This window comes from Sus scrofa, chromosome 15 (genome assembly GCF_000003025.6).
Source record: "Sus scrofa isolate TJ Tabasco breed Duroc chromosome 15, Sscrofa11.1, whole genome shotgun sequence".
NCBI classification, from domain to species: Eukaryota; Metazoa; Chordata; class Mammalia; order Artiodactyla; family Suidae; genus Sus; species Sus scrofa.
In genome coordinates this window covers 114,325,433-114,351,263 of record NC_010457.5, presented here as the reverse complement: position 1 = coordinate 114,351,263, position 25,831 = coordinate 114,325,433, and the positions used below count along the sequence as shown (strand labels likewise).

The 25,831-nt window shown below is 34.7% G+C and overlaps 1 protein-coding gene across 1 annotated transcript in view; it reads left to right on the top strand.

Moving 5' to 3' along the window:
- ERBB4 (erb-b2 receptor tyrosine kinase 4) overlaps positions 1-25,831 on the top strand; it is a 1,130,412-nt gene that overhangs the window by 745,721 nt on the left and 358,860 nt on the right. The window contains 1 exon segment of the mRNA XM_021075968.1: positions 13,211-13,345. Coding sequence (XP_020931627.1) covers positions 13,211-13,345 — 135 coding nt within the window.

Below are 25,831 nucleotides of genomic sequence, written 5' to 3'. Positions count from 1 at the left end.
GGGTATAGGAATCCACTTAGAAAAAGAAAATTCTGAATTTAGCATCTCAAATAATTTTATGAATTTCCAGAATTCATAATATACTCCTAAAAGGCTATCTGAAACCCATATAAGTTGGTAATAATTGTTAATAATGAGTAAACACAAACACATATTCTAACTTGGTCTAATCACCTTGCCCCAGTTTTATAGCGCTCTCAAAATTATATTTATGAAAGGGAGCAGAGCTCATGATCAAGCAGGATAGTAGAAATCAGCTAACCGAGAACTTACCTTCCTAATAACAATAATAATAGATTATTATAACAATAGTACGTCAATTGAATATTTGCCAAATAACAGACACTGTGGTGAGTGTTTACATGTATTAACTAATTTTCTCCTTACAGTTTCCCTCTGAGGGAGTTATTGTTAATATCAATATCCCCATTTTATAGCTAAGGGAATTGAAACTTGGGGAGGATAACTGATGTGACTGAAATCTCACAGGTGATCAATGATAAAGTCAAGGTTTCCCAGTCTGACCCTGTAGCCTGTGCAGATGTTTACATTCTAATAGTTTTCTCGAATGTTGGCTTCTTGATTTGACTGAACCATCTGACATTGTTAGACATCTTAGCACGTGGGTCATTTCTTCATATCCAGTCTCAAAGATCAGCCAGGCACCCCAAATTATTTTTAAATCATACTTATTTACACTGAAAAAAAATGGAAACATTCTAAGATAAAATATATCTGAATTTAGAAGACATGACCATACAGGTTACAGAGCTATATCTTTGCATAGTGGAGCTTGTTCTGTTAGGACATCGAATATCACCATAGGAAAATGAGAGCAGTATTGCTAGGAGCCATAGGATATAAGAATTCATTAAAAATTATGTAAGCAGTTTCTTGGCGTTCCCGTCATGGCTCAGTGGTTAACAAACCTGACTAGTAACCACAAGGTTGCGTGTTCAATCCCTGGCCTCGCTCAGTGGGTTAAGGATCCGGCATTCGGGTGAGCTGTGGTGTAGGTCTCAGATACAGCTTGGATCTCACATTGTTGTGGCTCTGGCACAGGCCAGCAGCTACAGGTCCTATTCAACCCCTGGCCTTGGAACCTCCATATGCCACGGGTGCAGCCCTCAAAATACAAAATAATAAAAGACAAAAGAAAATTATGTAAGTTTCTGAAGATATTGTAATTTTTTGTCTTCAAATATTTTAGCTATATATCTTTAACTGTTAAAATCTCTGAGAAAATATAGTATTTGATTATATCTTGTCTTCATTTAAGAGTAAAGAACTTTATATAAACTATGTCTTATAGTAATGCTTATGACACAACTTTTTAATACCATTTTATTAATTTAAAAAAAACTTTAAAGACATGTTTGGAGCAATCCCATCTCCCTGACAACCCTGAGCTGTACAAACATGTTTAATGTTTAATAATACTCTGTGTTTCCTCATAAACACATCCAGCTGTAGTAGAAATGCCACACCCTTGAAGTGGAAGAGAAGAACTCAGCTTACTTGTCCCTGTCCTTTGGAATTTACTCTAATTTCTATGAAGCAGCTTGGAAGTGGAAGCTCAAGTAAAGATCACCTGAGAATTGCCACCAGGGACTTTGTGGCCTGCGAACTAGGTTCCAACCTGAACTGAATGGAGGGAAATCTCACAGCTCTAAACACTGTCACAGAATGTAATTACAGAGGTGAAAGAAATAATTCAAAGGGTTAATTAACTCCACTGGGTATCCAGAATTACTCATTGTGGGAGAAATAGTCACAGAATTTGAGACTGTAGCCTTAGGAACAGTTTATCTTATGAAGTGCATATAATTTTTTATTAGCCAACTTTGAAATACATTTAATAATATTTAGCATAATATGTCCATCTCCAAAATTATTATGCATGCACCAAACTTAACTTCTGAAAATTTTTATGATTCTCAGAAGAATCAAGTTTTTATCTGTTCTTCTTTCCTCCAAAAAATGTCATATTTTATTCAGTGAGCATATATTTTTAAACACTTTGAACAAATGAAGCTTCTGAATGGTATTAAAAATATATTTTGAAGTAGCTACCATTTTATGAGAACCTAATGTGTCCCATGTGCTTTATATATGTTAATTGTTACACTCATTGTAACCAACAAATTAAGTATTATTCCTATCTTAATACTTAATTTTCTTAGTCCCCTTATCCTCTTAAGAGGATAGAAATTTACCTGCCTGAAATCAACCCCGTACAAATAGCAAAGATAAGCTTAAAATATAATCTACAAAAAAGTGGCATATTCATATAAAGGAATAGTATACAATAAAAATGAACAAATTACTAACCTAGGCAATAGGATAAGTAAATCTCAAAAATATTATTTTGAGTAACATAGGCAAGAGACAAGAATAGATGCTTGTTATTCCATTTATATAAATGTATATACTGGAAAAACTAATCTATGGTGATAGGATAATGGATTGGAGAGCACTTGATAGGAAGGAGCAAGGAGGAATTTCTTGTATGATAGAAATATTTGGTGTCTTTGGGTGGTGGCTTCATGGAGACAGGTGCACAAACACTATGTATGTGTACATGTAAAAAGTACAGAGCTTACATATTTGTGTATTTTCCTGTGTTTAAGGCATACTAATTTAAAACTTTATACAAACCAATCTAATTCCAAAGTCTTTTCTTTCTTTTTTGCCATGATCTAATATTTCAGGTTTTGAAACTTGTGCTTTACAAAATGATGACTAGTCCTAATCAGTCATTCTTTTCTAATTGTCTTGGTGTTAAAACTCCGCTTAAAAGAAATATTTAAAGTAGATCTTCTAGAATCAACTCCTTTACACCTTATTTTATGACTTCAATTTATTTTGTAAAATGTTGTCTTTATTATTTTTGACATTACTTTAGCATTATAGACATGTTACCAGAGACATCCAGGCCTCTAAACCATGTATTTCTTATTTTTATTAGTCTTATATAGCCTCTTAAAAATCTTGATGCTTGAAATTGTATTATAATCATTTTACAAGATTAAATCATTCTTCTTTCTCTTTTTCATTTGCAAGTCTTAGCTTGCCAGCAAACAAACACACAGAGCAATATTATTATTACTGTCATCAAGAAAAATTATACTTTTTTGAAATACTCTATAATAGTGAAGAAATCACACGCTGTAAGAAGAGTTATTAGAACTATACAAACTAATATCATAGGTGAGATATTCGAAAGTGACCTTGCAGCATATCCCAGGCTTATGGTATTAAAGCCTGTAAATAAAAAGGACAAATCATTTCTGGGCACTAATATGACTTTCCTCCTTATGATAATGAAAACATTGAACTCAACTGATTTGTTCTACTGAAGCAATTACATTTTCTGGAAACTTAGAGCAGTTATTTAAGAGGATTGTTTTCTGTAATGAAAGCTTTCTGGTGGACAGAGGACTAAGACTATTTGACATTTATGTAAGAGTGTTCTGTTTTAATAAAAAGTGCATTTTTCATTCTTTCTCTTTATATACCTTTGATTGTGATCATCTCTTACCAGAGAAATAGTCACTCAATGTGAATTATTTTCATCCAAGTTCTAGAAGTTATATTTTTGCTTTTTTTCTTATAATTATTGATGTAGTTTTAGTACATTTTCTAACATTTTTAAGTGTCAGTTTTTCAAAGCATTAAGTCAGAGTGCCCTCAAAAAATTAAAAGTTAGAAGAGTAACATCTGGTATATTAATTACTGAGTTGTTTGCTAATAATCTCAAATAGATCAGATTTAGCACCACCCTTTGTAAATGTTTCACACATTGGAAGATCCTTTTTCAAGTAAATGGAAATAAACTAAATTGCCTTTAAAAATTACACTTCAAATATAATATGCAAGGGGCTCAACTTTGTTGATCACTGGGGAGGTACAAATTAAAATGATACCACTTAACACTAATCAGAATGACTAAAAAGAAGTAGAAGAAAAAAAAAACAGGGTTGACAAAGTTCAGACCTACTGATGGGATTATAAATTGACAAAATTACTTCAGAAAACTGTTAGCATAGCTCGGCAATTTCTCTTCTGTGTGTGTCTGTAACCTAAATGTGTGCATATGGTCACTAAAAGGCATATTCTAGGATGTTCATTTCAGAGCTATTTGTAATAGCCCAAATGTGGAAAATACCCAAATGCCTATTAGCATAGAATAGACAAACAAAACCTGCAATACCATACAGCCATGAAAATGAAAAATGTGAGTGAATTTTACAAACATAATGTTGAGGCAAAGGGAGACAAGAAGAATGGGTACACTATTATTCCTTTTTGTATAAAATGCAAAAAATATGTGAAAGTAATCTTGCCCACAGTCAGGATAAAGTTTCCAATAGGGAATGAAAGCAAGAGGAAGGCCTCCGTGGTGCTGGAAGGTTCTTTTTTGAGCTGGGTGTCAGGTGCATAAGTTTGCTCAGTTTATAATAATATATTGCATAGGATATATGTGCATTTTGTGTTTCAGTAAAAAATTGGAAAAATCCTTAGATCTGTTCAGTTCACAAGATTTATGTTTTATAAGTTTTGATGCAGTATGAGAGACTGCTTGTTGTCTCCAGTTCCATTACCACTGTCTAACTTTAAATAGTATGTAAAGTTTAGCTAGTCATGTGACCACTCAGTGCAAAGACTATGATTCCCTACCTTTTTGTGACAAGCTGTGGTTCCATGACCGAATTCTGACCAGTAATACAGAAGTATCATTGTCTTGTGGCTGTTTGCATGGACTTTCATCAAGAAACAACATGCAGGCAAAAAAAGACCAAAAAAAAAAAAAAAAAAGAAGAAAGAAAAAGAAACAACATGTACTCATCCTCTATTTTTCATCATGCATAATTTTTGCACAGATGTTAGCAGGTGGAAACTCCTTGTGTATTGAAGATTGTGAAACAGTAAGATGAAATGGAGTCCGGGCCTTTGACGACCATGGATTTTCTGTAATAGCTTTGAATCACCAAACCAGTCTTTTATATGAAAGAAAAATACTTTATAATCTAACACTAAGTAGTGCCAAATTAATATGAACACATAGAAAAAGGATGACTCTTGTTCAGAACAATCATTAAACAACCATTTGAGTAATTAGTAAAGCATAATATAATGAACTATGTGACAGAGACTGAACACAATACCCCCATTATAGAGTTGAATAAACTGAGTCTCATAAATGTATACTTGATTACACATCTAGCAAGTAAAAAACTAGATTTTGAACTTTTTGTTTTACACAGTTAACTATGCAACTATATTTGATATTATTGCCTTTACATTCAAAGCCCCAACGAAGAAATCTCCATCATCTATCTATTTATCTATCTACAGTATATCTATCTACTTGTTTTATACAATATGTCTTCAATATGAAAGATAGATTCATAGGGAGGATGGATTAGAAGTAAAAAGTTCAATCTGATATGAGATAATAGAACCTAAATTAAGGAGTAGCAGGAAATACAAAAAGAATGGGATAAATTAAAATACACATTATGATGATTTTATTTAGGGTATCATGACTGATTAAATGTGGCAGTGGAAGAATTCATTATAAATCTCAAGTTTTGAGTTTGGTTGACTTTTACGGCATGCTACTTTGATTTCAATGGAAATGAGGAACTACAGGGGAAGTATAAGCTTGGTAGAAATTGTTAGAGGAAAAATATTGAACTTGACACACACATAGAATGATAAGATGAGGTTAGTGAACTATTTGAGAAGGAAATACTGTATTTATAACTTAAAGCCAGTTACAAGATAAAATTTTTTTCCAGATATGAGTATTTAAGTGAATTACTACTTCCATAATAGAAAGAATCAATATATTAAGATCATGCAAATTAATAAGGTAAACATCATTTAATGTATAAAAAAAGATATCGCTAACATTATGTTATTAATTAAGCAACTAACACCTTTTTACAAACGTTAATAATGCTTTAAAAATGCCGGTATCCTTATAATCATCAAAAACATTTGAATTTCTACTATGTGCCTGACACGTTCTTTGGCACCAGAGCAACAGAAACATCTACGTCATGATTCTTATCCTCTCAGAGACCTATATTATGGTAAGGGAGACAAGGACAGAGAAGAATAAAGAAAAGTTGGCTTTTGCCCTGTTAGATGAGTAATTAAGATACTCAGTGTCTTAAAATTTAGATGCACTTCACCCCTAAAAACTAAGTGGTCAGAGAGGACTTCTCAGAGGAGCTACGATTCAAGCTAAAACGTATTGAAAGCTGAGAATTGTGTCACATCCTGAGGTATATGTTAATACTTTGGAACATCATGGAGTTACCGAGTCCCATTCAGTTGAAATTCGGATATTTTTGCTGTTAGTTTCTATCTTAAGCTGACTTTCAGTCAATGAATCTAACAATTCCGTCTTGAAATTTCTTTGCTCTATTGAAAATACTGCCCACTGTTACTTCCCTGATATTTGGTAATCTGCATCCATGAGCTTTTGACTCTGATCATCGAGCTGAAATACAGAAGGTTACATCACTCATTTACATTATCACCCTCTCCCCACTCCCAATACAAATGTGACATTTCAATTTTGCACACTTCAACTCTCCTTAAATCATCTGTATAAAAACTTCAAAGCTTGATTGATGATGAATGAGCCATTGTCTCCTCAAGCACCCGGTTCTCATTAGCCTTTAGAATCTCAGCTTATTAATAATGAACCTTTAGGGCTGACCCAGTGGGGTAGCAGCAGTTCATTGTGCTTCCAGCTGAAAGGTCTGGGTTTGGGGAAGATACAGGAGTCTCTGGACCAAGTCCATTCCAGAGATGATGTATTAAGTATCACAGGTGGATGACGTGAGCTATATTACTTTTTTATTATTATCTGCCAACAGACTTTTGTGGCTTAAGGTGATGACAGTGAGAAAGATACATTGCCTTTATGTCTGAGAAAATCCAGTAACTGCTTCCTGTGGCTTCATCTTGAAAATGGGCTTTTGCCACTTTGGATTTTGACTTCTTAATTATGACCTTTGGCTTGGATAGGCAATATAAGTGTGATATATGCATTATTCAGACATTCCCACTGTAATTAGACAAGTGCGATATTTCTAATCTTTATTTTTATTATCATTTTAATTCTAAGGTTGACCTGTAAATGCACCCATACAAAACAAGACATTTAGATATACAAGCAGGGATTGAGGTTTTAAATATTTCATTCTCGCTTATTAGATCTTATATTATTCTGCATAGCTTTGTGAGTAGAAGTAAAATATCTGCTGTTGATACCAGTTGTATAAAGTGGAATATGGCTAACTGCATTTAAAATTATAATCTTTGTTTTTTAGAAAAAGATGTTCAATCTTATTTATGAATTGTGCTGGGGTGGGGGTCAAAGCAATTTTGTCAACTTCTTAAAACTAGTAAGAAATTCATATTAATCTGCATTTTCAGCACAGATGCTACATCACAATTAAGCTATTTCGTACAGGGCAGGGGGAAAAAAAAGCCATGATTCAGTATTTTATCACATTTTCTTTTGAGAGAATATATTTGCAAAATGTCAAGGATTCTCTTAATGGTCACTCATCCCCCAAATTCACTGTGATAGCTAGCATTTGAGAAGAAATGAGTACAAAAGAACTTCTTTAAATAATGCAAACATTTCCTTCTTCATTAGACTTATGCAAATGGGAATCAGGGGGAGACATAGTCAAAATGGATAATCTTTGTGAATTGGAATGCTAAGACCCCACTACTTCATGGCCTCTTTAAAATGTCATATTAACACTTTACACCTTTCTAAGAAAATAAATTAAGGAACAATATGAGTAGATTTATGGTTCAATATAAAAAAAATGCATTTAGAATTTTGTGTAGTATATTGTAGATAATTTGCATAGGTTTAGGGGTATTTTTGTCTGTCTGAGATAGCGCAAAAATCGTCATTATTCATTTGATAAATAATAACTGAATTTGGTATCCAAAATAAGTTTAAGGTTACCTACGAAAATGTCTAAATGTACCTTATAAATATTAAACATACTACCTGAAGTAATTTTTCACATTATCAATTATCAGCATTTTATATAGTCAAAGCTATTTCTCTTTCAGCTTATAAAATCTCTGACTTCAAAATGATATATATTTAAAAATTTCCCTATACTCGATATTATATATTTATTGCTTTACTCAAAATATATTTTTCTATACCCAAGATATTTTCTTTCATGAAGCAAACATTTATTGTGTATCTAGCATGTGTCTTGCATAATTCTAGGCAATGAGGATACAGTTTTGAACAAAGCAGAAATGACCTCTAATTTAATGAAATGTAAAACCAGTAAAGATGATTTATAGAGTGTTTATAGAAGAAAGATAACTTTCATTCTTATTTAGATTTGGTCAGAATGTAATTTAAAGTTAGCAACTACACTAGAAGTTGCCTGATTAATGTTGGTGACAAATTCAGGGTCCTTTTTTCCCCCACATTTCAGTTTAACAGATAATTATTGAGTAACTATTGCCCCAGGTTTGATGCTATACATACAACACTGAAAAATATCCCTTGCCTTTATGGAGTTGAGTCTAATTTTTTCAGTTACAAATCCTGTGCAACATATGTTAAATTCAACATATTGAAGACTATTGTGGATTATAATTTACTTACTCTGAATATAAAAAAAAAAAGATCGAGATTTTTTTTAATTGACTTGCCTGTATTAATCTAGTAGGAAGTGTTTGAGACATAAATAAATTTATGTGTTTACTGGAGTTTTTTTAGTAATGAAACTATACTTTTTTCACAGAAAGTCTTATCTAACATTATATTCAACCATGGTATTTCTTTCTTTGTTTTTTTTTTTTTTTTTTTCCGTCTTTTTGCCATTTCTTGGGCCGCTCCTGCGGCATATGGAGGTTCCCAGGCTAGGGGTCTAATCAGAGCTGTAGCCACCAGCCTACACCACAGCCATAGCAACGCAGGATCCGAGCCACGTCTGCGACCTACACCAGGGCCAGATCCTTAACCCACTGAGCCAGGCAAAGCTGCAACCTCATGGTCCTAGTCGGATTTGTTAATCACTGAGCCACGACGGAACTCCAACCATGGTATTTCTTAAGGAGACACAATTTTGTTTCACGAACTTGTTAGAAATATTTTTATATAATAAAAAACTCATAGCAGGTTTTTTTTCCAACCAATTATTTCAATGACCAAGAATATATTTATTACTCTGGTATGTTTTTCACACGGGAAGTGAAATTCAGTAGAATGAGATTACCTTGAATTCATTTACTTGTTCAACACTTTTTGAGTCTTTCCACAATTCCAGGCATCTTTGAAAACCAGTTAAATCTGTGACTCATTTGCCTTCCTTACAATTCAGAATTGTCTTTTTTGTCATAATTATAAATAAAATAATTATATCTTAAAACATAGTTATTAATAACTTTGTTTTATGCTAGTGGGATAGAAACTCTTGGTATAACAGAGATGCGAGCTTCCAATAAATCTTAAAAAAAAACTCTGTTAGCAAAGATAGATCTAAAGTACAGCCACACATTTTTCTAGTATCATCCTAGATAAATATCTTACCAAGATTTTCTCTCTTTCTAATCATTGTCCTTTCTTCTAATATAAAAATACAATTAAAAAAAGTCTTAAAAAAATGAAAAGAAAGGACTTCCCACTGTGGTGCAGCAGAAACGAATTCGATTAGGACATGAGGTTGTGGGTTCGATCCCTGGTCTCGCTCAGTGGGTTAAGGATCCAGCATTGCCTTGAGCTGTGGTGTAGGTCTCAGATGTGGCTCGGATCTGGTGTTGCTGTGGCTGTGGTGTAGGCTGGCAGCTGTAACTCTGATTCAACCCTTAGCCTTGGAACATCCATAGGCTGTGGGTGCGGCACTAAAAAGACAAAAAAAAAAAAAAAAAAAATCCTTTCTAGTTAATGAAAGCAGAAACATTAAGTATCACTTTTGTCCAATAAAATAATCTTTGTCTCTTAACAACTTAATTGCAGGTCAATATCTTTTCCTTATTCCAGCAATAAATATAATTGAATATTTCCCCTCAAAGTATATTAAATTAATATTTTTATACTGTTTAAACTTATAAATATAAACCATATAAATAAATAAATTCAATATTAACATTATTTCCTAACATATATTTAGCTAGTCAATTTGATCAAAAGAAAACATAAGATGAAATATACATAAAAACTCTCCTATAGAGGTCAATAAAATATACACTTTCTGGTGAGGTTGTGACATTCAACAACAGATTGGGATCTAAGCCAAACGTAGAAGAAAAAAAATACTATTTTCAGGGAAAAATTTATAAACTAGTCATCATTAAATACTAAAAATTTATAAATCCTCCTGACCAGAATTGCTAGCAGATGCTGGGTTTTGAATTTAGGATGATAAAGGTATCATCCGGATTGATCATGATTGTAGCCTTAATTTAAAACTTTAACATGTGAGATTATATTTGAATTATTATTGCCTCTTTCTAAATCCTTTTCCAAGTATAAGTCAAGCTCTTGAACAGAATAGTTCTAAGAAACAAATGTCAACATTGGTAACAGATTAATTTTGTTGAAGAAAGGGATTTGATGAGATTATTACTCAGTATAATATAATCTGATTCTATTTGAATATTTTTAGATAGGAAGTTGTAGATGGATACTCTGTTCCTGCAGTGTGAACGATCTGAATTAAAATGTGACTCTGAAAAATACACTCTTTCTGCAATATTTGAGCTATTACCTCTCCTTTTCACATTTTTTTTTTAAAGCTGAACTTTGAAAAGGTAGGCTGAAAAATAACCTTCATTTCCTGGATAGCAGTCAAAATCTCCTTTATTTTTGTCGCCTAATGAAGGATTATTCCTAGAGCAGAAGAGCATCACCCAATGTCTCATGAGAAAGCTATTAGTATGAGATCGTCACATTTCTTCGATAGAAACTTAATGCCAAGCATTAATGTAGAAATCCATTTTCACAATCTTTCTTATGTCTTACAGCTCCCTTTTGCTTTGATGACAGTTGTATGGTTAAGTCATGAAAAATAATGAACTGGGTTTTAGAAATAGAAAGATGATGTAATTTCTTTTTGTTTCTTTTTTTTTTGTCTCACCTGAGAAAATGGAACCAATAGTGAGTGAAAGAATGAATGATGGAAATGAGATTGATTTGAAATGTGGAAATCCGTGCCATGTCAGAATTAATCTGGAGGATTTTATACATGCAGTGCAGTAAGGCACTTTATATGTGACCACCAATCTTCTACAAATACCTTTTTTTATGGTGTCACGTGTTCCTTCATTCTTTTATGTCCCTTTTTGGCTTAGAGGTTTAGCTTGGGATACTAAACAGAAGAAATGAGGCCACTGTGGGGAACAGAGTTGGTTGCCTTTCCAATATCAAGTTTTTCTTCTTCCTCACTAACACCACTGCATGTTTGCGTTTGTTCCAGTAGTAACATGTCCAGCTAAATACTTGCTCCCTCAGCCTCTCTTGCTGTAGGAATGGTCGTGGCATGTGGTTCTGGCCAATCAAATGCACACATAATCCTTGGAGAGAGTCCCTCTTCCCAAATAGAAAGTTGGAGATTGTCAGGAGAAAACCTCCTGCTTGCTCTCCAGCCTTTGCTTTGCCTTGAATTCAGAGAACACATATAGACGTGGCAGCCATCTTAAGCCTGGAATGAATAAAGCGAATGTACATATCAGGTTGTGACTCCTGCAGAGCAACTGAACTAATGCCTACAACTGCTTCCTATAGGTTTCTTATTACGTGAAAAAAACCATTCCCTGTCTACATAAATTACTGTTACTTGGGTTTCCATTACTTGTATCCAAATGCTTTATGAACTGATACGTGATTTCTCTTAACTTGCTTTTGCATTGGACAAGAAGAAAAACATGGCAGGTATTGGGCAAGAAGATTCTTTTTTTTTTTTTTTTGTCGTTTTGCTATTTCTTTGGGCCGCTCCCGCGGCATATGGAGGTTCCCAGGCTAGGGGTCGAATCGGAGTTGTAGCCACCGGCCTACACCAGAGCCACAGCAATGCGGAATCCGAGCCGCGTCTGCAACCTATACCACAGCTCACAGCAACGCAGGATCGTAGACCCACTGAGCAAGGGCAGGGACCGAACCCGCAACCTCATGGTTCCTAGTTGGATTCATTAACCACTGCGCCATGACGGGAACTCCCCTGGGCAAGAAGATTCTATGTGGACTCCACCTAGTTTCTTAAAATGAGTAGAATAGTACTTTCAGAGGGGATATCTACCCTTTTTTCCACTGAATACAATAAGCGATCTGAATGAGAGTCGATGTATTTGATCAGCTATTGTTCAAAGGGGACAAGTGAGGTGATTAAGGCCAGTGTTGTGAAATAGAGAATCAAGAAAAAATTGGCTTTTGTGCATTTTATCCTAGAGTCATGCCCTTGTTCCAGGGAACCACAGGGTTTTTATTACATCTTACTTTGTGTTGTTCTTAAAGAATAATTGGCAATTCTATTGACTACATTTGAAATGAACAAAGAACACTTCTGTGATTGAAACATTAATTTTAGCTTCCATTTTGTGCTAATTACTTACTTAGCTGACTCCAGTCAATGTCGCATTGACAAATGATATTTTAAGGGAAACTTGACAATTTGTACCAAAAGTCTTAAATATTCACAATTTATTAATATTATTTATAGTAAAAAAATTTAAAGACCTAATCAGAGACAAATTATCAATAAGAAGGGACTGGTTAAATAAATGCTGTTTAAGCTATATTCTGGAATATCATTTTCTCATTAGAAATAATGTAGAATAATACTTAATTACCATTTGAATAATCACCTTTTAATATTAACAGACTCTCAGGTTATGAAATATTTTATGCATATCATTCCTATTTCTGAGGAAATAAAACATAAAAAAGACTGATAGTATCTATACAAAAAAGTGGAGTGTTTCTCTCTGAGTGTTTGAATTATGAGTGGTTGTTTTTCTTTGTATTGGCAAATATTTTCAAATTTCTGTAGTCTGACTCAATAAAAGATATTTCTTAAAGATATCTTGGCTATTAACACAGTAACTCTAATTTAACACTGAAAATAGCTTGAGTAAATCATTTTTATTGTCTACATTTTTATCTTCAAAAGTTTGACAACAAATCTGTTTGTTTGTTTCTCTTCAGAAATCCTAAATGGCGGAGTCTATGTAGACCAGAACAAATTTCTTTGTTACACAGACACGATTCATTGGCAAGATATTGTTCGGAATCCATGGCCTTCCAACCTGACGCTGGTGTCAACAAATGGTAGCTCAGGATGTGAGTATCATTATCCTTTTTAATATATCAAAAGATTCTTCTACATCTTGAGGAAGTGAGCAACTTGTGTTTATCACTCCATTAATAATATTTTGAATTTTGATTGCATCCATTGAAATGTTTAGTTATCTATGACAGAACAGTTTTTTACTTTCAATTAACTATCTTTTTAGAATGTTGCTTCCTCTTTATAAATTCTCATTTTCTTAACCTAACTCCTTTCACTAAATCTAAATTATGTTACCATATTTCTAATGTCTAAGAATGTAGTCCATTGTCCATAAACCTAAGGTTGGTGTGTAACTGCTGCTTCAACTCTATGTGATTCATACACCACTGAGAAAAAAGGCAGTAGAACAAAAATGTACCTTCATATGCACTGGGATTTTTTAGATAAAAAAATTTAAATCACGTGAACATTTTAGAATCCCTAAACCTTCATTTACCCTTAAAACCTCATGATAATACTTTATGAAAATTCTAAAAACTATAAATAGCATAGAAAAATATAGTTTTCACACAGAAATACATGTTACATTCTGGTTTTAACCATTAGCCTAATAAACTATCCAATTTCCCATTCTTAAAGTGTATTTTATTTCTACCACAGAGGATTTATTAGATTCAAAGTGTTTAATATGATTAAATGATAAGCAAGTAATATTTGAACTATCAGTAAAACCTTTGAAAATCATTCTGCCTGGAATCTGTTTCATTTTCATAAAGCAGGCTGTTATCCCCACATTTATTATTACTGACATTTGTATGAGAACAGAATCTTCATCAAATGTTAACCTGGGTTTTATATTTCTCATCTATTATTATATGTTTCCAACCTGAAATCAGTACTATCTTCACATAGTTCAATAATTATTTGCAATAGAACTGATTGTATTATAACACTTTTGTAGGAAACCAAACTCCAAGGAACAATGATTAGATTTCATCATGGTCCTAATAATATAATGGAGAAATACGAATATATTTGATCCAAACTAACGGCTGTGTTTTTAATAAGTGGATAAATTTTTTTAATTAAAGTAACGTAATTTGCTTGTCACCTTTGAACAGAAATTTGTATGAGATATCATCTTTACAGTGTTCAAGTTGCATACTTTGTAGAAACACATGTGAATGAAAAGTTGAATCTAGTCACACTAACAAGGCAAATTATTTAGTTCAGAAATTCAGTCTTCCATTTTCAGTCTGCCCATACTGTAGTACATTTAATACGTGGAGGGAAAAAATCGTAGTGTTTGAGTGAGAGCAAACATATACTAACTTTCTCAGCTGAGTCACTAGGTGTAATGCGTGAATGAGATCAAGCAAGAATAAAGGCAAAGAGAGAAGCCAAAGGGAGTGTGTCCACCAACCTCACAGGAGCAGAAAAGGAAAAGGTCTAAGGGATTTGCTGAACTATCATGGATGGACTCTGTGCTATTCTTTTGAGGGCAAATTTGGATGTCTGTGTCTATAAGTAGGCAACTGTAGCTATATGCGTTTTTGTAAGCAAATAGTTGCAGGTGCAAAAACTATAAATGCAGAGTAGAATCATAACACATTGGTTCTTTACAATTAACTGCTAATTACTACTTGTTGAAGTTTTATTCTTTACATTCTGGTTCTATTTGCGTTATATATAATGCCTGACACCATAGCTAATAACAGTGAAATTGTTGGTCTTTGAATATTGGTTTTCTATTGCTTTATTCTGAGTCAGTTTCTTCATTTACCTTCTCTCCATGGGTGATTACTGGCAGTTCTCATGCTTTTAACTTCCTCATTTAGTCCTAGATCTATACACCACCAGCCAATCAAATCACCTAAGTTAAAAATTTGGGAGATATCACTGTCCTCATCTTTTTTTTTAGAGCCAGGGCAGCATGTAGGGTTCCCAGGCTAAGGTCTAATCTGAGCTATAGCTGCCAGCCTACGCCACAGCCACAGCAACAGCAGGATCCGAGCCGTGTCTGCAACCTACACCACAGCCCATGGCAACGCCGGATCCTTGACCCACTGAGCAAGGCCGGGGTCGAACCCGAAACCTCATGGTTCCTAGTCGGATTCATTTCTGCTGTGCCACGACGGGAGCTCCAGTCTTCATCTTCTCTTTGGATCTTGGCATGTATTTTTTCACTAAATCATGATGAATTTGCCAATTTCTTCATTCTACATATTTTTAAGTTACCATTCCTCTGTCTTAAGACTTCATCTATTGCCTGAGTTATTAAAACAGTCTCTGAATTCTTAGTATTTTTTTGAGACCATGACCCTTGTAATAATCTGGTGAAACCCATAGCCCTCTTCCCATAATATTGTAAAAATAAATAAACAGGCACAAAATAAATATTTTATATCATAATTGTATGATAAAGTTTATGAAATAAATTATAAAGGATTACAATGAAAATAATATTGAAATGCAATTATCACCATACTTTAAAAATTAGTAAGTGATATAGTGACATGCTTCTTTATTATTTTATTAAATAAAGTATTCTAATGAGTTAGTAATGTAGTTTGAAGTAAAGAAAGGAATAAATATTATTTTAAAAAGGAAACTCACTTTAACAAATGGTGTTGGACATGTATAACTTAATTACTTTGTTGTACAGCAGAAATTATCACAACATTATGAATAAGTTATATTTCAATAAAACTTTAAAAAATGAAAAAAATGGTGTTGGGAAAACAGGATAGCCATATGAACAAAATTTAAGTTAGATTCTTATCTTACGCTGTATATAAAGTTAACTCAACCTGGATTAAAGACTGAATGTAAGACTACAAACTATAAAACTCCTAGAAGAAAAGCATAAAGGAAAATATTCATGACATTGGATTTGCAAATAATTCTAGATATGACCCCCCAAAGAAGGCAACCAAAGCAAAAATAGAAAAATCAAACTTAAAAATTTGTTTGCATCAAAGGACACCATCGGCAGAATGAAGAGACAACTTATAGAGTGGGAGAAAATATTTATAAATCATATATCTGATAAGGGCTTTATATCTAGTATATATAAAGAACTTCTGCAACTCAACAACAAAATAGCAAGTGTTGGTGAAGATGTGGAGAAATCACTACATTTTTGCATTCTTGGTGAAAAAGTAAAATGGTGTAATTGCTATGGAAAAACAGAATGACAGGGAGTGCTCGTCATGGCTCAGCAGTAATGAACCTGTCTAGGATCCATGAGGATGCAGGTTCAATCCCTGGCCTTACTCAGTGGGCTAAGGATCCAATGTTGCTGTGGGCTGTGGTGAGGTCACAGATGTGGCTTTGATCTTGTGTTGCTTTGGCTGTGGTGTAGGCCGGCACCTGAAGCTCCGATTAGACCCCTAGCCTGGGAACTTCCATATGCCACAGATGTGGCCCTAAAAAACAAAAAATAAAAAAAAAAAATTAAAAGAAAATAGAATGATAGTTCCTCAAAAATTAAAAACAGAACTAGTATATCATTCCGCAATACCACTTATTGGTTTATGTCTGAAAGAATGAAAAGCACGGTCTTAGGTATTTGCACATCGATATTCATTGTAGTGTTATTCACAATAGCAAGAGGTGAAAGCACTCCAAATATTCATGTATGAATGCATAAGCAGAATCTGGTATATGTACACATAATGGAACATTATTCCATCTTAAAAAGTAAGGAACTTATGACACATGTTGCAATGTTGATGAACTTTAAGGATATTATGCTAAGCAGGATAAGCTAGTCGCAAAAAGACTGCACAAATCCACTTATGTAAGATATCTAAAGTAGTCAGATCTACAGAAACGGAAGGAAAATTGATGTTTCCTGGAACTGGGGAAATTAGGAAAAGGGAAATTTCTGTTTAATAAGTTTAGAGTTTCAGTCTTGCAAAGTGAAAAACTCTATGGATTTGTTACACAACAATATAAATATACTTAACACTATGGAGCTTTACACTTAAAAATGATTGTGATGGTAAATTGTATGTTATGAGTTTTTAGGATAATTAAGAATAAATGAGAGTTCCTACTGTGGCACAATGGGATCCACAGTATCTCTACAGTGGCAGAGAGGTTGGTTTGAACCCAAGCTGGTACAGAAGGTTAATGATCTGGCATTGCTGCATCTGTGGCATAGGTTGCAACTCTGCTGGAATTTGATCTCTGGTCAGGGAATTTCATGTGCAGCAGGGAGGCCAAAAAGAAAAAAAAGTATAAATAAATAGGAGTTCCCGCTGTGGCATGATGGCTTTAAGAATCCAACTGCAGCAGCTTTTTAAAGTAAAACTTACAACTAGAATGTAACATGAATACATCCATGGTTTCTATGGGTTACAGTGTGTGTGACTGATATTGCCCATATTGTTATAGTTTTATCCTTATATTCATATTTAATGAAAATCATATTTTTAATAAGAGATTAATGTGAACAACAATGTAATATTTCCCCCATCAAGTTCTTGAACTTCCTAAATTCTATCCAGAACCCCTTTAGGGGTCCAAAGACTAGTTAAGAGCTCCTGTGTTTAACTACTCTACCTGCCTCCAGTCCTTGACAACTCCTCCTGACAAAATGCCAGCAAGAGCTCTAGTTAATGGAAAGCTAATTATGACCCTGTCTAAAAATACTCTCACTGCAATTGATTAATATAGGGTCAATTCTAACCAAAGCAAAGGCTTGTAGTTTTCAACAGATTCCTACTTATTTTTCCCTTTTATGGAATGAGTTCTTACAATTTCTCTGTCTGGACTGCCCTTCCTTTTCTGTTTGCCAAACTAAATTTTATTCATACTTTAAGACACTCATCAGTTTTTATCTCTTCTAAAAAGTACCCTTTTCCACAGGCTAGATTAGGTAACTTTCCCATGTGTTCTCATAATGATCAATGCTGAACCCCAGTATTTTTTCTCACTCTAAAATGAAAAGTCTTTGTGGACAAAGCCTAATTAGTCGTTCTGTCATTTGGTCTAGCACATGATAGATGGATGACAGATATATACAGCATAAAAAGATAAATAAATGAAACAGATCAATTCATAAATAGGAAAGTCAGGTGATTCCAAGTTGTATTTTCTTCTGTCCATCATTTACATTAAAAAGAATGGATCTAAAGAATAAGTTATAATCCACAGACATGCAGCTTATCCATTTCAAATATTTTTCAGGTAAAAATGGCAGCATACACCTATATGTTTAATTTAATCTGTGTGTATATAATTATATAATATTATTTATATTACTTATCTTTATAGTATATTTATCTTTTATTATATTTATAATAATTATACAGTAAATACATCTACTTTTAGTCGTTAAAGACACTGACGTGTAATAATTTGTAATAATTGTAAAATTGTGCAAATCACAGAATTTTGATACAGGATTTAAGAATACTTGACTCTTAAGTGATATTTTGCAAAGTATTTTTTTAAAGGTTTGTTAAAGTATATTTGATTTACAATGAAGTGATCATTTCTGCTGTACAACAAAGTGATTCTGTCATACATATACATACATTGATTCTTTTCCACATCATTTTTCCATATAGATTACCACAGAATACTGGGTAGAGTTCCCTATGCTATACAATGGTCCCCATTATCCAACTATTCCATATCCCACAGTGGACATATGCCAGTCCCAAACTCTCAACCCATCCCCCCTCATTGTCCCCTTTGGTAACCATAAATTTGTTTTCAAAGTCTCTGAGCCTATTTCTGTTCTGCAAATAATAAAGCCTTTGCAGCTGCCTATGGTTAGAGTTGAAAGATCACACCTAGGTTCTTGGCAAGAAGCCTGTATTAACAACTTCCTAGGGTTATTATGAGAAATAAATGTGTTAGTATGAGTCAAAATCTGAGTGATTTCTTATGGCAAAAGAATAAAGTATCTTCTGATTATGATTTGTTTCTTCAATTGACCATATGGGGTCAGAATTATTTTTATAATATGGGACAGTTATCTTTTCATTATATATTAATTATTTGACATTTTATTTCATTTCTGTTTAATGTGTGTAATTATTTGACATTTTATTTCATTTCTGTTTAATGTGTGTTTTAGCAACCAAGAGATAATATTTCATAGCTTGTCCTCACTGAGACACTGAAAGGAACAGCCCTCAGATGCTCCAGATGCTAGTCTTTTCTTTAACTTACACCAGATGCACCTCTCATTCTCAATTGTTTTTTAAAACCAAATACCAGCTAATGACAGAAGTGGGATTGTGGAGAAATTGGCAAATTCATAAAAGAGCATTAAATTCACAAATAATTTGAGGACTAATCATTTGTTTAAACCAGATGTTTTGCCTGCATTAAAACTATTAGTAAAACTTAAAACTGAATTTTTCTTTTAATAGAGTCTTACATATCTTAATAATTGCCCACTTCTAACTAATATTGCAAGTTGTGTCCCATATAGGTAACTTTGTTGAACTAGAAAATAATCAAATATCAAAATAGAGTTAAACCCGATTTTCTCTGTTTATTAAGTGTAGTTACTCTTTTAATATTAAAATAGTTAAATAAAATGAATGCCCTTGTTGAAGTTTGGAATTTTTGTGGTAGCATAAAAAACAAACAAAAGTAGCAACAAAATTTATGCACAATGCATTTCAGTATGGCTTCAGTTTCTGTGCATAATATATGTACATATTCACTCTTACATAGCATTATTTTTTCCAACCCAGGAGTCTGGAATATCTTTCCATTTCTTTACATCTTTTTTAATTTCCTTAATTAATATTTTATAGTTCTCATCATATAAGTCCCTTACCTCCTTGGTCAGCTTTATTCTCAGGTATTTGATTTTTTGGGGTGCAATTTTAAAAGGTAATGTATTTTTGTATTCCTTTTCTAGTGTTTCATTGTTAATATACAGATATGTGATTGATTTCTGAATGTGTATCTTATATCCTGCTACTTTGCTGAATTTGTTGATCAGTTCAAATAGTTTTGGGGTTGAGTCCTTAGGGTTTTCTATATATAGTATCATGTCATCTGCATACAGTGACAGTTTTACCTCTTCTCTTCCTATGTGGATGCCTTTGATTTCTTTTGTTTGTCTGATTGCTGTGGCTAGGACTTCCAGTACTATGTTGAATAGCAGTGGTGAGAGTGGGCCTCCTTGTCTTGTTCCAGATTTTAGTGGGAAGGCTTTCGCTTTTCTCCATTGAGTATTATATTTGCTGTGGGCTTGTCATAAATGGCTTTTATTATGTTGTGTTCCCTCTATGCCCTCTTTGGTAAGATTTTTTTATCATGAATGGATATTGGACTTTGTCAAATGCTTTTTCTGCATCTATTGAGATTATTATGTGGTTTCTGAGTTTTCTTTTTTTAATGGAGTGTAGATGTTGATTGATTTGTTTCTCTTCCTTTTTTTTTTTTTTTTTTTTTTTTTTTGGTTGGATGGGTTCCATTTATTTTAGGCTTGAGTACTTTTCTGTTTTTGTGAGTGTGATGTTCGGTTTTGATTTTGTAGTTGCCCTGTCTTTTAAGTATGTTAACCCCTTCTTATATCTGCTTGCTTTAGCCTGATACTCATGTATGCTCAACATATCATTAAAATAAAAAAGAATCTATATTTTCTTATGTTCCTTTCCCACATTGTATGATTTTGATGTCTTTTTATTATTTTATTTTTAACATCTTCATGTTTAGATTTGTATGCTGGCTTCTTTAAGTGATTGCTTTTCAATTGTAGTTTCCTCCATTCTATTTCTTCTTACTTCTTTTTTTTTTTTAATTTAGAGAAGCCATTTCAGTATTTCTTTTAGAATGGGTTTTAGTATTGCTGTACTCTTTAGCTTTTGTTTGTTGGAGAAATTCTTTATTTCTCCTTCTATTTTAACTGATATTCCTGCTAGATAGAGTATTCTAGGTTGCAAATTTTTTCCTTTCAGCTCTTTATACATATCTTGCCACTCCCTCTGGCCTGTTTTGTTTCTGTAGAGAAATCTGCTGATAGCCTTATGGGGGTTCCCTTATAATTAACGCTTTGCTTTTCTCTGCTACCTTTAGGCTCCTCTCTTTAACTTTTGCCATTTTTATTATAATATGTCTTGGTGTGGGTCTATTTGGGTTCAACTTGTTTGGGGTTCTCTCTGCTTTCTGTATCTTGATATCAATTTCCTTTAGATTTGGAAAGTTTTCAGCCATAATTTCTTCAAATATATTTTCAATCCCCTTTTCTTTTTCTTCTCCTTTTGAAATTCCTATTATGTGTATATTGGCCTGCTTTATATTATCCCATAGGTCTCTTATATTGTTCTCGTGTTTTTTCATTTGGTTTTCTGTCTGCTGTCCTGATTGGGTGATTTTCATTATTCTATCTTCCACATCACTATTCATTCCTCTGCATTATTCATTCTGCTCTTTATTGCCTTTAGATCAGTTTTCATCTCTGAAAATGAATTTTCTAGTTTTTCTTGGCTCCTCCTTATATTTTCTATTTACTTTCTAAGGGAATCTGCATTACTGTTTGTATCTGCTTTTAATTCCTTGATATTCAGCCTTAATTCCTTCAGTATTTTCACTATCTCCCTTTTGAACTCAATGTTTGTCAGACTTCAGAGGTCTGTTTCATTTTTGACTGCTTTAGGTGAATTCTCTTGTTCCTTTAACTGGGGATGGTTTCTAAGCTTATTCATCTTGCTTATGTTTTTCTCTGCTGATCTTTCCATCAGTTAGGTGGCTTCCCAGGATGTGGGTTCCTTTTCTACTTCGCAGTTCCATCTCAGGAATGCTAGTTCCATTCTGATTTCTTCTATTTCTGGCTACTTCTATGCCAAAGCACCCCTTTGTATTTTTTTTGGGGGGTACTATTTATTTTTGGTGTGGGAGTTTGAATATTTGCTGTATCTTTCTTCAGTGGGAGCAGGCTGTTATCCTCAGGATGCTTAGTGTGTTTTCAGTGAGAAGTATGCAATGGGTAGGGCCAGAAGACAGTACCTGTTTGCTGGGCTCTCAACAGCAACAAGGACCTGCAGGAAGGTGGCACAGGCTATTCCTTGTTGCAGGGCCCTGGGAAGTGGTAATGAGCACTAGGCAGATCTACAAGGTGACCAAAGGTGACCAGAGCATCTGGCAGTAGTAGCAGCAGGGTACATGCGTTCCCAGGGGAGTGAGAGCAACAACAGCTAGTGTTCTATTGCAGTGCCCTCTGAGGTGATTGGAACTGTAAGTGGTTCCTATTCAGGGACCCCTAGTGGTAGCAGTTCATTCCCACCTCTGGGTCCGGAGATAACTGTGGTGGTTTGCCCCCACCTCCTGTAGACCATGCAAGAAGCCCCTCGTCCTGCTTATCGCCCTCAGGATGTGCTGCACAAGCTACTTCTAGTTGCAGGTTCCTGGGAAGGGACAGTGATCAATCATCTGGGCACTGCCCAGAACATTTGGCAGTGCCAGCAGCAGGGTAGATGTGCTCCCAGGGGAGTGAGAGCAACAAGAGGTAGTGTTTCGTCACAATATCCTTCTCTGTGGTGCCCTCTGAAGTGGGTGGGGATGCAAGTGTTTTTGTTCAGGTATTCCCAGTAGTGGTAGGCCATGTCCACCTCTGGAGTCAGGGATAACAGCAGTGTTTTCCCCTGCCACCTGAAGATCACACAAGAAGCACCCTGTCCCACTTAGCCCAGGCAGGAGGTGCTGCACCAGCTGCTCCTAGTTTTAAGGTCTTGGAAGGGACAATGATCGAGTGTCTGGTCTCTGCCCAGAGCATTTGGCAGTGGCACCTGCAAGGTGGGTGTGTTCCCAGGGGAGGGAGAGCAACAGCACATGGTGCTTGGTAGGCACCACATTGCACTAGGCCCCTGATGCCTTTAGCCCACACAAGAGGTGCCTGGACACTGGAAGCCTGCACAAGAAGCACCCAATCTCCCATAAATGAGCAAGAGGCTTCTCACCACCCGCAGCCTGTGCCAGAGCCTCCCGGTCCCCTGTAGACTAGTACACAGCTTCTCATGGTGTGCAGTCTGCGCCAGAGCTGCCGGGTCCCCTGTAGACTAGCAAGTGGCTTCTCGATGCTTTTGGTCTACACCAGAGACACCTTGCCCTCTGGGAGCCCACAGGCAATTACATGCTCTGGTGCAGGGAGTTTCCTATGGTGCTCCACCCTTCCTCCTCTTGCCATCCCCAACAATGGCACCTTGCCTCTCCTGTGGATCCGAACCTTCTTCCAGGTTCCCTCTGCCGTGGCATTCCCCTCCCACCCATGGCGCACTGCACCTTAGCCCCTTAGGCTATCTCCACATCACCAACCCCAGTCCTCTAAGGGAACTGACCTCCAGAGCCTAAGTCTCAGCACCCAGCCCCCCCAGACCCTCAAAGGCTCTGGTGTGCAGGCAGGTGGTTCAGATGATCTGTGCGTCTCTCATTCTGCTTTGCCATTCTCAGTTCAGTTGCTATGCTTTTCTCTGCTGATCTTTCCATCAGTTAGGTGGCTTCCCAGGATGTGGGTTCCTTTTCTCCTTCACAGCTCCCTCTCAGGAATGCTGGTCCAATCCTGATTCCTTTTCTCTCTCTCTCTCTCTTTTTTTTTCTTTTGTTCTACCCAGTTATGTTTCTTGCCCTTTTTGGAGGATTAAGTTCTTCTACCAGCATTCAGTTGATGTTCTGTGTCAGTTGCTTTTCATGTAGATGTGTTTTTTTTTATGTGTTTGTGGGAGAAGGTGAGTGTGACCTCTTACTCCTTCTCCATCTTGCTTTGCCCTGTTTATCCATTCTAAATGTAATTGTTTTTATCTACTAACCCCAAACTCCCAGACCATCCCACTCCTCCCCGCCCCGTGCCGCTTGGGAACTATCAGTCTATTCTCCATTTATGTGGGTCTGTTTTTGTTTTGGAGCTAAGTTCATTTGTGCCATATTTTAGATTCCACGTATAAGTAATGTCATATGGTATTGGTCTTTCTGACTTACTTCAGGAGTTATTATTTAATGAGTACATTGTTTTAGTTTTAAAGATGAAAAGAGTTATGGGGATGGAGGGTGGTGATCGTTGCACAACAATATGCATGCATTTACAACAATATAAATATACAGATTTACTTATCTGTATACATAAAAACAGTTAAGATAGTAAATTTTATGTTGTGCATATTTTCCCACAGTAAACATATTTAAAAATATAATGCAAAGAACAGTAATTTAATAATGTAAAGGACTATCGGTAAGAGACGTCTGGTGATCTTCCTCATTTTTTCATTCCATTTTTTTCCCACAACTGAAAAAAAGTACCCCTATATAAAGTTGTGAGTCGTCCTGCTATAAGAGGATTTACAAATAAGTCTAAGTCTGGACGAATTAGGTGTAGGGGTTGAAATGCTAGGTTGATAAAAACCAACATAAATTTTCACAAAGTTTAAGAGACTTATCCAAACCAAATAAAATTTTAGATGGATTTAAATATCAAGTACTTTATTAATGCAAAAGAGATTTACAGATATACTAGAGTTGATTTTTTGTTTTGTTTTTGCCCTCAGTTTATCTTATTTTTAGCAATTCAATGAATTTGTATTATATTTATAGTTGTACAACCATCATCATCACAACCCAATTTTATTTGATTTTTTAAAAACATAAAACCCTGTTTGTATATTGGTAACAATGTAAGATTGAATGAAAATTGTACTGAATCCATTCAGTATTACCCTCTTCTATTTTTTCTCTAATTTGTTTACTCTATAGTAGGTTAAAAGTGATTATGCATATGTTTTTATCCTGTTCTGCAGCTATCATTCATAGATTCCCTTACCATTCATGTTTATTCCCCTTTATCAATGTAAGCAGTTTCGTGAAACTCAATTGCACAGTTAAGTAGAATTTAAAAAGCTTACATTTTCTTACTCTTCTCTAATTTCTCAATACTTAGAGAAAGCTAAGAAAATGAAAATGATGTATTCAGGTTTCAGCTTCCATAACAATGGCAAGGAAGATGTATTAGATGTTCCTTCTCTCTCTATTGGCTCCCCCTCACTATGCCACTTTTATTTTGAATTTTGGTGCAGAAGTAGGGGAGAGGCTGCTGGTACATTGGAGGGTTGGGGCAGGGAGGCTGGCATCCCTACAGGGAGCTGGGAAAGATGAATAAGGAGATCAAGCTGCTAACCCACTTAGCAATCTTTCAAGCCTAGATTGTCACAGGCAGCCCTATGCAACTTTTATTTAATTCTTTTCTGCCTAGCAAGAACAAATTATGTTCTATTTAGAGGTGATTCTTTTGGCAATTGTAGGTGCTCTTTCAAAGCAGGGAAGAAAAAAATGTAAAGGAAATTATGCAGTGACATTTCTCTTAAAATTCTCCTTTAAGTGTAAGAGAAATGTATAAAAGAAAAAAAAATGATTAAAAAATGTATAAAGAAAAAGTCATCTCAAAATTAGGTGTCCTGCTCAGCCACTTTTTTTCCCTCTTATCTCCTCACACTGTATTAAACTAAGATTTTGACCTGGGTAGATTTTTCAAAAATATTTTCTGTAGAATCAGTTAAAACTCTATAGTCAAGAAG